This window comes from Pleurodeles waltl, chromosome 8 (assembly GCF_031143425.1).
Source record: "Pleurodeles waltl isolate 20211129_DDA chromosome 8, aPleWal1.hap1.20221129, whole genome shotgun sequence".
NCBI lineage: Eukaryota > Metazoa > Chordata > Amphibia > Caudata > Salamandridae > Pleurodeles > Pleurodeles waltl.
Genome location: NC_090447.1, coordinates 467,417,724 through 467,431,270, shown reverse-complemented (window position 1 = coordinate 467,431,270; position 13,547 = coordinate 467,417,724). Strand labels below are relative to the sequence as shown.

General features: G+C 41.6%; 1 protein-coding gene across 1 annotated transcript in view; it reads right to left on the bottom strand.

Annotated features, from left to right (window-relative positions):
* Positions 1 to 13,547, bottom strand: part of LOC138250052 (interleukin-1 receptor-like 1) — a 637,768-nt gene that overhangs the window by 53,478 nt on the left and 570,743 nt on the right. The window contains exon 10 of the mRNA XM_069204432.1: positions 12,071 to 12,238. Coding sequence (XP_069060533.1) covers positions 12,071 to 12,238 — 168 coding nt within the window. The remainder of the gene's footprint in view (positions 1 to 12,070; positions 12,239 to 13,547) is intronic.

Genomic DNA, 13,547 nt, shown 5'->3' with positions numbered 1-13,547 from the left:
CTAGTCATATGACCTAGGATACAGCAGACACCAAATGGTTGGGAGAAGAAAATGCCAACTTTTAAAAACTGTCTACCTGTTCTAAATGGAATATTATCACTACTTAAAATGCAGTGAGGTAACCAAATGTGATCCAATGAGAGAGGTAAGCCTTGCAGTACCAAACATGATGAATTGAGAATTGTTTTACTACAAGGACATGTAAAACTTAAAAGTACTTGTCCACCTTTGTAAACACCCTGCACCCTACATATGGGCTGTTCAGAGCCTACCCCGGGATGACGTATATGTATTAAAAAGAGAGGTTTGAGCCTGGCAAAAAGGTTTAAATTGCCAGGTCAAAATGGAAGCTTAAAATTGCATTCAGGCTGCAATGACTGGCCTAACATATGTTTGCAGGGCTACTTCAGTGGATGACACAGGCCCAGGGTACCACTTTAATAGAGACTTACAAGTAAATTAACTGATGTCAGTTGGATGTAAGCTAATTCTACCATGTTCAAAGGAGAGAGCACAAGCACTTTAGCACTGGTTAGCAGTGGCAAAGTGCACAGAGACCTAAGGCCAATAAAAACAAAGTCAGTAAATAGTAGTGGTGAAGATAAAATGTTTGGGTTAAGATCACCCTAAGGCTGACAGGTCTAACACTTGTCCACCCTAGCTGAAAGTGAGGAAATCTACCCAACTCTTGAAAGTTATCCCCGCTACAGCAGAAAAACCTGGATAGATCACCAGCATTAGTGCAGTCTGACCCAGGATGGTGTTCCATCATAAAGTCCATTCCCTGTGGAGTAATGAACTATCTCAACAGTTTATGATTCTCACTCCGGATCTGCATACACCATTTGAGGGGCCCATAGTATTCCTGAACACAGACATTTGTTCCAAACAAGTATAGTTTCAGCTCCTTCAGTGCCAAGAGCAGCGCAAAGACTTATTTCTCAATATCACTCACCTTCAGTTCCCAGGGAAGTACACAAGTGTATAATCCCAGGGGTGAGAGAGAACAGAAAGTCCACCTGTGCCAACAGCTAGTGACAATTCCTCTGCTGCTCTTGGATCAGAGTAGGAGGGAGATTGACACACTATGCTGACCCATCTTTCTCCTTTGATGACAGGAAATCAGGGAGAGGTTTACTCGCCTCCTCTATTCCAACATCCATCACCTACGACAATGTTCACCTCAAACATCTCATAGTGGGACTTCTGTCATTTGAGGTGGTAGAACCGCAAGGGGTTTGTGGAGGGCTTGGGGTCCACCAAGTGGCCTCCCCTTCCTCTATATCACCTCATAGGGCCATGTCTAGCAATCTTGAAGGACCCTTAGCTCAACTGGCTCCATCACTCATATCTTCTAGCCAGGCTGACACCCAACCAGAGTAGCCTTCTGGTCATACCATTGCTTCATCACTTCCTATCTACCTTCTCAGTTCTAAGAAGCCTTTTTTCAAAACTTCTGCATTGGGTTAGCTTACCACATCCTGAGGGGGCTTCTAAGGAACTTGCTCCTTCCCTTCTTTATCAAACTGAAAGGTCCCATCACAGGGTGACGATAGAGGAGTTCAACAGGGCTGTATCCTTCTCTTTTCTGTGGTACCTTCCTGTATGCAAAGAGTAGGCTAGGCAAAAGGATGTCCCGCTTTTGCCTCCTGGGCTCAGGTAGGCCCATAATCATGCCTTTCAAACCTCTCAACAAGCATATTGGTCTGAGGAAGGTAAAGTATGGAAAACGTGTATGTTACCCGGCATTCCTTCCACGTGGACATAACGTACACAGACATAAAGTCGGTGCCCCTGCCTAACGCCACTTCCTTGGGGAACCCTATCCAGGTAAAAATTCCAATCAGGACCCTATCTCCTGCAGGTGCAGTTATGGTCCTCAGATGGACCGGCTTGTGATACTGTGTGGCATGGAGCATCAAAACCAGGATAAATATGTCACTCAGGGCAGTTCTGGAATCCAGGGGCCCAACAATGCTGATGCTCATTGTATGAAAGGGTGTGCCAATGACAGGCATGGGAATCAGGGGAGCCTTGAGCTTCTTCTTCCCTGTCTTTCCACTGGCCTAAGAGGTGAGACAAGTCCTACAGAAAGCACCTGAGGCTGTCTTCCTCTGAGATCAATAAACATGGGTAACAAGCCAGTCAAAGGTATTGTCATGCCCCCAAATGTCCGGCCAAGGGCATCTGGTAAGTAAAGCCCAGTAGAAAGGTTCTGTAGCATTGGGTGAACACCAGCATGCATGCTGCCCCATGTACAGGCCCTGAGGTTCACTGTAAAGGAAGTTGTTCTCCCAGTAAAAAAGGTGATCTCTAGAGGTGTCACCTCCTGCCTAGACTTTGGCCTGATGCCTTAGCCCCTTTAGGGTTGACACTCTCTCTGCACCTTCAAGGATTCTTTCTGGAGAGTCCATCCTAAATAGGTCATCCATAAAGCTGAGGCAGGTCTGTTAAGGAGGCAATGTCTTCCCCGGTCTACTCAGGGGCCATTTCCTCTGAAGCCCCATCCACAGGAACAGAGGGAACTTCAGGGGTTGGTTTCCCATGGCCCCTGCCCTTCCCCTTCTCTACAGAAACCTGGGCCATTCTTCCATGATTCAAGCCCTCTTAGCTTCCCTTCTAGGGTGCTATGGACCGAGTGATCAGGCATATCCATCCAGGCAACCTAAACATTTCCAGGTGTGACCTGAGCAGCATGCTTCCAGTCAGTTTTCTCCAAGTCATTCGTTTGGGAAAAAATCCAAAGACATGGCAAGGCTCACAGCTACCTTAAGAGAATTTGAACGACCACACACACTCAAAGGTAATCAGAGTTACCAGGTGGTGGCTCTCAAGTTTTCTGCTACTACAACCTGGTGAAATGTATTGGCTATCACCTGCTATGAGGGCACCATATGATACCTGACAGTAGTCATACTGACCCCTATGTCCCTCAGAGCCTCCACCCTTTGTCCATTGATGGTGACACACTGCCTACACTTAGACATATTGCCAGGCATTTTGGCCTTACATACCATCCTTCCATCACCTAGAGACACTAAGGTAATCTCAACTTCCCCTCACACTGACTGGGAACATCTCCTTTACAAGCGCTGAACTGGCCAATCCCTGGGGCTGCCCACCAATGAGGGTGTGTGCCCTCTTAGAGCAATTAGCATCTCCCTTGACGTGCCCATACTGGTAGCACTCATTGCACTTAGGGACAGACTCACTAGTATACGTCCACAAAACCTTTCTTTTGGTGGCCAAATTAGGAATGGGAACGTTTCCCTGTGTGAACTATTTTGAGAGCCCTGTGAGAACTCATTCTTGCTTTTTATCTCCCCTTTCCTTTGGTGGAAACCCTGACCATCCTTTATAGACTCCTCCCAGATGCTTTTCTGGACACTCTGATACTGACCCAAAGGCCTGCGTACTCAACAAGCCTCCTGGGATTAGCCAGCTTGCTATCCATGAGGTGCTGGCGCAGCTCGGTAAAACAAATATTGAGCATGTGTTCCCTCAAGATCAGATTATACAGCACACTATAATCATTAACTTTTATGCCCCTCACCCAGCCATTCAGTACACACAAGGTGTGGGGTTCCAACTACACATCATCTCCCAGAGGAAGCCTTGGACTTAAGTCATGAAGTGGTATGCTTGGCTTTCAAAATTGGATGGCATTGGTACAGGACCTCAGGGTGCTAAAAATAAAGACCTCAGTTGGCAAAACTGAGGACAGGTAACCCCTGAAGATACTTTGACCCCCTGACAACAAGTCACAACAAGTTTTCCCCACAACAAGTTTTCCTTCTTCCCTCCATAGTTCAATAGCCTAAATATATCTTGCTCCACCTAATTAATCACTATGTTTCCTCTGCATTTATATTTCTGCGTCCCCCAATCGGCTGGCCTACCATACTCATAGTTAAATCTTGTTTTTAAATTGTGCCATACCCTGGTAAAACATGTGTGTGCCCTCTGAGAGAATATTGTATAATTGCATCCTTTCCAACTTTCTATTATACTCCAGGGATCATTCACTCTTATTTCATCTTCTAGTACTATGCTGTCCCAAGTTGTTTGCACATTGTAGGCTGCACATCATTACTTCTGTGGCTCAATTCCTCATATTTAACATAACAAAAGGCTGAGAAAGGTATTCCCACCAGTTGACTAGGAGGCACAAAAGGGTTGGACATACCCAGAATCCTCCTAGTTTTTTTTCTCCAGTATGATAGGGTACAAGTGTTTAAGGAACTTTTCTGAGCTACCTCCATTTAAAAACCTCAGACGTGATCTCCTGCGGGGCTTAAGACCATTAGGGGTAGCTTTGAGGGAGAAGTTGTGTAAGAGTAACTGATTTCATTCCAGTGTAAATTGGATATCATAGTGCTGGTCCTGCTAGATCTGGGGAGTCAGTATAGGTGGTGGTTGTCTAGTTTCATAGACCATTCAAGGAATTATATATTAGGCATGTCTGTGCATGCACAGCTTTCAAATTTGGACAACAGAAGCATACCACTGAGTGATGGCTTGCAGGCAAGTGATTTTGTGAGAAATTGTTTTGTGTATTTAATTGATCCTATTCATTATATCTGTGCACAATGGACCGGCATTCTAGGAGGCAACAACATGTGGAATCATCCACATACTCTTTTTATGCTCTTCATCATTCCTGACACAGAGAGAGCCAAGCTACTTCAATATTCCCCACAGAAGAAAAATTTGACAAATACTAGCAGAAGCTTTTTGTAGCTTACAACAAGAAGCAAAAGATCCAGAGATGTTTCAAAGCCTTGTAGGTCAGATGATACAGACTTCTGGGGATGGCTCTAAACAGCACGAGAAGTATATCAGGAAGAAAGCCTTGTAGTCAGTGTTGTCAAGAATAAGACACTTGAGGGATGACTAGAAGAAAGTGTCTGTCTAACACTCCTCTGTGTTTTCAATATAAATGCCCTTTAACTGTTATCATTAGGTTGTCAAGTGATATTGTACCATGAGACTTCAGCAGTTGTCTGCTGAGTTAAATGTACATTAATCAAGGCTCCTGAATACCAGAGCCCAAAATGGAAAAGAGCCCTGGCACAAAAGGAAGAAAGCTCATGTGGCCTGGGCAGGCTATTCTATGAACTGAAAGTGAGTGCTCTCATTCCCAACAAGAAGCAGCCCTGTGGTAGTTGTGGTGTGAACAGCTAATATACCATGTTACACCAATGCTGAAGACAGGCTTCCAGGCAGCGGAGGGAAGTAGGGGTGGGTAGAATTCCACAGAGTTACATTAAAACTCTGCAAGATTCAATGAATGGGGAGAAGATATGTACGTTGTGCTGCAACTTAGTGGCAGTAGACTGAGCAGCGTCGGAAAATCAGAGCGAACCGCACATGCAGTGTGTAAGAGTGCCCAACCATTCACGTTCATTTTGGTACCTCTCAAGTAGGAAAAACTACTAGAGCAGCGGCAAATCTACTCACTAAGGACCCCTCTTACCACAACAGCTCACGACCGCCTAGATAAAAAAATAGTGCAAGGAGACACCAAATCTTGCTCTTGCATTTCTGTAGCCTTGCGGGACAAGATTCTGCCATGCAGCGATTAGTGGAATTTGGCTGGATATGCGTCTTGCAAAAGTAATGTGGAGTCACCAAATTCTGCCAATTCTGTGGGTGGAAGAAACATTATGACAACCATTAGGCAGGAGTCAGCAGTGGTAGCTGGAGCTTCCACTGAACACAAATAACAGTACCAAAGAAATATGGTGAAGGAGCCATGGCATGAGGGCTTCAATCTTGTTTCCTATCTGCCAGTGTGCGGGGAATTATGTTAGTGGGAGCTGGAGAATAAAGAATCCCTGCAACCATTTTGGTTAGCTAATAACTCCTTGTTGAGAACACTGCCATATGTTTGGACAAACAATATGGGCATAAAAATGAGAAGGACCTGACTAATGTTGCCTATAATATAGTTCAAGGCCGGTGTCCTCCCCACTGGTAGTGTGATTAGTTTCTGGGTTAGAATACTTTTTGCACAGAAGCCACAGTGAATACTGCTAGAGTGTCATCCAAAGAAAACATCTACAAGCTCAGACCATATGGCTTATATGTGGTTACAGCATCATTGAAGAAGTGTCCATGAGAATGGTCCAGCTGCCTCAGAGACAAGTTACTGATGTATTAGGCAAGGAAGTAATAAGCAATCACCTTCCATATCCACTAGAAGATAACTATTTTAAATGGTATTTGATAGCTGAAAAATAGACAACATGGCTATGAATATCAACTTGTTTAGGAAAGCTACGGATAAAATTAGAGGCTGAACAGCCACAGCAATTTGAGGATTTATGACCTGGAAGATACCTGTTTTACACATTCAAGATACACCCTGGAACAATAACCGATAATCAACAACAAGGTGATACATTAGTGAATTTGGTGGATAGGTAACAGGGAAACCATTTGAGGATGTAACGTACATCAGAGCTCACAGAATTGTACTGTTTAAAAACATTCTTAAAGACCCTCCTGCTATTACTGTTCAGAGTCAAGGCAGCGCTAAGTAACACGCAACGTGACGGATCAAACAGGACTCTTATGTGAAAGCAGCCACCTGGTGCTCCCCCTTGAATCATAGTGATATTTCTACAAAGATATAGAGATGAAGTAAAAATCCTTGCAATTCCTCACTAAAAGACAGACTTGTGAGCAAATACAGAGAAAAAACAGAAATCTTTCAACAAGGATAAGCACAAGTAGTATGACAAACATATAGCATACGCCCTCCAACCACCTGCCAAACTGCGAACTGACTTAGAAGAGACACTTCTATAGAATCATTATAATATGTTGAATCATGGTGGAAATTATTTGATCAATAAGTCAACTCAATAGTGTGCTGGGTTAGGTAACAGACATCAGTAATTGCTTTCTCATAAGTGCTATAAGTACAATGGGCATTCCATATTCATCTTTCTTGAATCATAATTGGGTTGAACTGAACCACACTGTGGGTTATGTTCCAATTGCTTAGTATTGTTTCCAAAAATGATTTTGATAATCAGGAGTTTGACCTCTGATACATCTTGAGAAGTCTCCCTGTGTCAGAGATATGGTATGTTTATAGAAGTGAAGGATTAGAGGGGTTAAATGTTAATAGTCAGATTATATGCTATTTTGTCTATACTTGGGCAAAAATGGACATTTAAAATATGGCAATAGCACTAAATCGAACGGTGGACAGGAACTTTAACGGCACAATGGCATACCCAAATGCTGGACATGGAACAAGTGGCTAGTTATGCAAGGTCAACATGAAATGTGTGAGGAATAGGCAGGGTTGGAAAGAGACAGAGAATGTTACCCTACATACGTAGATGATTCATAGGGATAGCAATGCTATAAGAAACACATCTACCATTTGTGGGGTAAACCAAAATAAACTAGAGATAAGATGTCAGGAATTGTTATTCAGCATTCAGCTTTTCAGCTAAAGAGGTGGGAGGGGGGTCAAATATGGATAACTCGTGATACTGCCTTAAAAGTCGACTATGATTTTTAAGTTGCAGATGGGAGCTATGTGGAGTTGCAGAGTCACTACATGGAATAGACGGATTCTTACCAAACATGTATACCCCAAACACTGACAACAACCTATGATTATGTATGTTAGGGAGATACTAACCTAGATTATGCAAATGGGGGATTTAATAGCTTATCATATAACAAGGTGGATAGTTCGAGAGCATCATTAACACAATGAGGGACATACTTCTTAGAGTGAACACCTCACCCTTTCGATGCTTGTATATATACAAGTGGGGGCCCAACTGAAATATACCAACACAATCTAATTGATATGATGGCTAAGTTGAAGGAGGCCGTTAAGTGGTGTTTTTTTTATGCCTGATGTCTCTAATTGGGCACATCACAATTTCTAAAATGACCATGACTCCCCAAGTGCTATTTATATTTCAGATTACACCTGTGTTCATTACTGGGAAATGCTTTAAAATAGAGAATATCCTACATATGCAACTGTTGTGTACCAAAGTGATTAGATTAATATTGAAAACACTTAGGCCCCATGGGAGTTTGGGATGGGGTGATTATGGACCCAAATATGTTTTGTGGTGCAGCTTCAATATATTATGATCTGTATTGTAAATGTGGATTTGAGTGTGATGGCATGCTGGTTCACATACAGAGGCATCCTGATCCTAAGGGAGAGTTCTCTAATTTGTATGGTGGTTCGTCCTTATAGAAATGAGTGAATAACCTCTGTACTTACAACATATTGTGGATCATGGCTTCAGGTTCGAGGTGTTTCTCCTTCAGAAATTTGTTGGGCTTCTACTTGGCCCTCTCTTTGCTTCTCGTAATGAATTAAAGGGTTTGTGGCGAGAAAAACTACATTTTGGAGCTGCAGTCTTGCAGGTCATTCACTTGTGAGTTAAGGGGACTCTATTTTCTGTTCATAAGAAAACTCTGAATATTGCAGCAGATCAAATGGTGTACTATATTACAGGAGAATCACAGCTGCTGGGCTCTTTTTTCTTTGGTATGTCTCTTTTTGTTATAGAGAGGAAGAGGGACATGGACGTATTACTTTGTTTACTTACCGGTAATGTTCATTATTACTAGTCCTACTTATCCTAATCCAAGTCATATGCTCTGCCCACCCTCTCTAGTTGGCCCAACTTTTGAGTGCCTTTGGATGGCCTTGGTATTTCAGGAAGATGCTGAGAGTGTTCAGACTTTTAGTGACACCCAGCCGGTGTGTGGTACTAACACTGACGATTGGGAGGCTCTTCTATCAGAGAGTAGGACTGGAAGTACAGAAGATTACTAGTAAGTAATCCAGGAGATGTAACATGATGACTCTGCCCAGAGCCAAGCACTTGTAACTTTGTTGAAACATATAATGTAGAGTTTCTGAGTTAATGCAATAACTTTAAACATAACAAACTAGAAATGGTGAGCAGTCAATGACTCTCTCTCTGTACACTATGCAGGGAAAGAAAATCTAAAGTTTCAAGGACGGTATTACAGTAGGAACCTACAAACTTAGAAGCATGAACCAAGGGAAACTGGACTCAATAAAAGATGGAACAGATGATATGAAACTGACATCTTGGGCAATGCTGATTTTGACAATTTTACTCAGGTGATACCATAGATTACTACACAGAATATAAAACAGAAGAGAAATGGAGTAAGCTTCATAATCAGGAAGGACAATGCAAAGACTGACATTGAATATAAGGCTATGAATGATATACTTGTATCAGTCAGATTCCATAGACAACCCTTGAACATTACGATCATCCAAGATTATGCCCAATAACTGTTACAGATGAAGAAGAACTGGATCAGTTCTATGATTTAGTTCAAATTGAATTGACAGCATGCTAACAGGATCTGCTTCTACAGCATGGAGACTAAAATGTGTTAGACCTGGCATCCTTGATGTGGTCTTACCCAAAATGTTTCCATTCAACCTTCCTGTTTTCTGAATTGGTGATTGCTGGCATTAGTAATCAAGTGCACTTTACCACTGCTAACCAGTGCTAAAATAGTTGTGCTCTCTCCCTTAAAGATGGTAAAAGTGGCCTACACTTGATTGGATTTACTTGTAATTCCCTAGTATATTTATACTGCATGTAGCGAGAGCCAGTAAATTTAATGTGACTAGAGGGGCTGCAGCACTCATTGTGCTCCTACTAAAGTAGCACTTTAAAGCACGTCTCAGACGGGCCACTGTTTGCTTTAATCTGCCCCTTCAACCTGGCAAACCAAACCTTTTGCCAGGCCTAATTCTTCGTTTTTAATACATTTAAGTAACCTCTAAAGTAGGCCTTAAAATGAATAGGATGCATTGTAAATAAAAACAGGACATATGGGTTTAAGTTTTACATGTCCTGATAGTGGAAAACGTCCACATTTGTTTTTTACTACTACAAGGACTATCACTCCTATTGGATAACAGTGGTTTACCTTATTACCTTTAATAAATCCTAACATGTAATTGAGAGCAGTTCAATGTGTTATATTCAGATTCAAATGAACTGCAATTCAAAATCCTCTTTAATGGTAAAGTCAATTTTAAGTAAGAATTCTGAAAATGCCACTTTTTGAAAGTATATATTACCCTGCCTTAACCATTTTGTGCCTCTGCCAATGTCCTGGGTCACACAAATGTGAATGGCTCTGCTGTTAGGGCTTGTGTATTTCTCCCAATATTGTCACCATGAGTAGTTATTAATGTGATGGCATACAACAATAAAACAAAATAATAGTGATCTGTAAGGAAGAACAACAAAGTATTGGTAAATCCATATATCAACTCATTAATCCATATCTTCACAACAGAGTTCTCTTTGGAAATATCATATCCAGCCAAAGACAGTAGATCCAATGGAGTTTATTGTAAGGTGCATCAATGAAAGATGCAGTATCAGTATGGCGTACAAAGATGAAGCCGACACGTGTTTCTCCCCTACCTAGGGACCACTAATGTCGAACAAGGATTTATCCAGAGACTCTCTGAAAAATGGTACATTTCAAGTGATCTGTTACCTAAATCATTCCAACATGCTAATGGAGCGATATAATAACTCATCTTAAGAATATTGGAATAGCCTTGAGAAAGCCCCAGGTTTACGTACTACTAGGAGGCGAAAGAGGAAGAGCTGTCACCTACCACACCTGCATATCACAAAAGGCTCTGTTTAGGCACTCTCACACTAGGTTTAGTCACTAGGCTTTGTGAGCCCAGGCAAGCTACGGGTCAGGGAAGGGAGGAAGGGGATGACTCTCAAGAGGGGATCCTCTAGAAGCCTCTCCTACTTCACAGTGGGTACCAAGTATAAATATTGAACCTCAGACCTCAACTTTCTAGTACACTTCTGGACCTGTGCAAGACTCTGCCAGAATGAAGACTGCTGTGCTGCTGAAATGACTGCCACTCAGCTAAATTGCTGCCCTAAAAGACTGCTGCCCTGCTGTGCTGACCAGCTATCCTCTTCCCTGGCCTTAAAATACAGTTCTTTCAAAACCAAACTCAACATTCCCACCTGCTCCCAATCACAAGTTATCACTTATCAAATCTAATAAGTGAACACAATGGTATCCCATGGGAGAGACACGTTTTGCAGCTTGGAACACAAATTCTAGGTGTTTTCGCTACCAGGACATGTAAAAATTAAAGTGCATGTCCAACTTTTTAAATACTCTGCACCCTGTCCTATGAGCTATGTAGGGCCTACTCCAGGGGTGACATATGTATTAAAAAGGAAGTGTTAGGCCTGGCAAAATGTTTATTTTGCCAGGTCAAAATGGCATTGTAAAACAGGCTGAAAAGCAGGCCTAAAACATGTTTAAAGGACTACTTAAGTGAGTGACACAATATGTGCTACAAGCCCACTAGTATCATTTAATTTACTGGTACTGGGTACATGTAGTACCACTTTACTAGGGACTTACCAGTAAACTGAATGTGCTAAATGGGTGTAAGCATATTTCACCATGCTTATTGGAGAGATCACACTCTACGGCACTGGATAGCAGTGGTAAAGTGAACCGGATCCTAAACCCAACAAAAACAAATCAGTAAAAATAGAGGAGCAATTCAAAGGTTTGGGGGGAAACCACCTTCCAGGCCGACAAGTTTAACAAGTGCACAGTGTAAGGTCACTCGGGAGACTGAGACAGTACAGTGGTATGCCACCTCAACCACTAACCCTGACTGAGGCAAGATAGGGGGAAACCCATCAAGGAGGTTCCTGCATGAAATGTAATCTTGCAACTGTTTCACACATTCTTAGAGGCATCAATTGCAGGTTTTCTTTTTTTAAATGTAGTGTTTTCAGTCAGTAGCTATGGGAGGATGGCCACTTTAGGTTTCTTCATTTTTAAAAGATGGTGTCCTGTTTTCTGCTCTTGGTACGGTATGATATATTGATGGTGACCCTGAATTTTCTATCCCTTTGACCTATGTTGTTTTAGGATAATGGAAATGGTACTCAAAACTCTCGAACACTTTGAATAAGTACCCACAACAATCAATAAATGGTAATCATCAATACTGTACCTTCTCCAGGCTGTGGGTTTCTCCCGTGAACATATAGTGTGTATCCACATTTATTTTCAAGAACATCTAGCAGTATGTTATAGACAAAAAATTCAACTGGATCCGTTTCATTTACACCGGTATGGCTTTTTCTTGCATATACAACATAAGCATCGTAAATCTTCCCATCTTAAAGAAAAGATAAAGATGTTTTATTACTGTTAGCCTACAATACCACCTACCTAAAGACTATCTTAAAATATTATCCTTTTTAAGGAGCTTTTTTTATACGAACAGTGCATAAGCAGATCAAATCTTGAGTTTATTTTGAAAATATTGGCAGCTGCTATTATTTATAGATTGTCAATACAGAAGATAAACACAGTGGATCTGAAGTCTAAACTTAGACTTCAGGTCTAAACTTAGAGTTCAGGTCTAAGTTTACTTTTGTGAATCAGACACATTGTTTATTTCATCATGCTCAGCAATAGCATTTACATATTTAAAGCATAGACCATTTTCACAATGATTCAAAGTGAGCTCAAACCCGTTTAGCTCTCAACCGTTTCCTTTGAGCCAGAATCATGTTTTTCTAGACACATAAAAACAGAGTAAGAAAAATAAATGCGAACCGTGGCACAATGCAAAGCACATTGTAAAACAGTATATCTGAAGGCAACAGCAATATGAAACATTACGGAACAAATAGCAGACTCCATGGCTTCATTATAAGGCACCTGACTATATATTACAAGGATATTAAAGGCTAGGAGTGGTTCTATGGCCATGTAACCGTAAAAGGCCAAGCCAAGACTGCTTGTGCTCCCCAGCTTCTCCCATGTTACTGTAGAACAATAGAAATCTTTTATTCAGAGCCTTCAGCCCAGTCCTTAATTTATGACTTACCTTCTGGCATTGGCCCTGTCAGTGTGGCCGGTTTATGTGTTCCAGTTAGTCGCCTATGATGAGATAGCAGCCGCATTTTCAGATTGTTTATGTGTGACATTTTCATGGTTTCAGCATACTTATAAGTGGCATTCAATAGACTATTGTGTAAAACTCAAGAGTTAAACCAAGGAACGCAGTGCATGGAAAAAGATAAATGTAAAAAATCACACCCTTTTGAGCAACGAGAAGCTCTAAATATATAATGAAACTGCTGCAAAACACCTGAAATAGAAGTTCATAACCTACTGCCCCTTTCTAAAAAGATCACACAATCTCAAAAGATGAAGAAATGGCAGTGTGCTTGCTTGGCAAAAATAGCATCCCAAATGTGGTGATTGTCTCTGATGCTGGGCGAACTTTCCTAGTGGTGACAAATAGTTATTCTGTTTATGAGTTAATGTAAGGGTGTGTGACCAGCCGGTTTCTGGAGTGGGTCTTTTTAATAGACACTTATAAAGGTTTGTAGTAGTTACAGTCTGATTGCGTATTACAAAATATATGCATAACTTCAAAGCACTTAGGCCCATATTTATACTTTTTGATGCAAAAC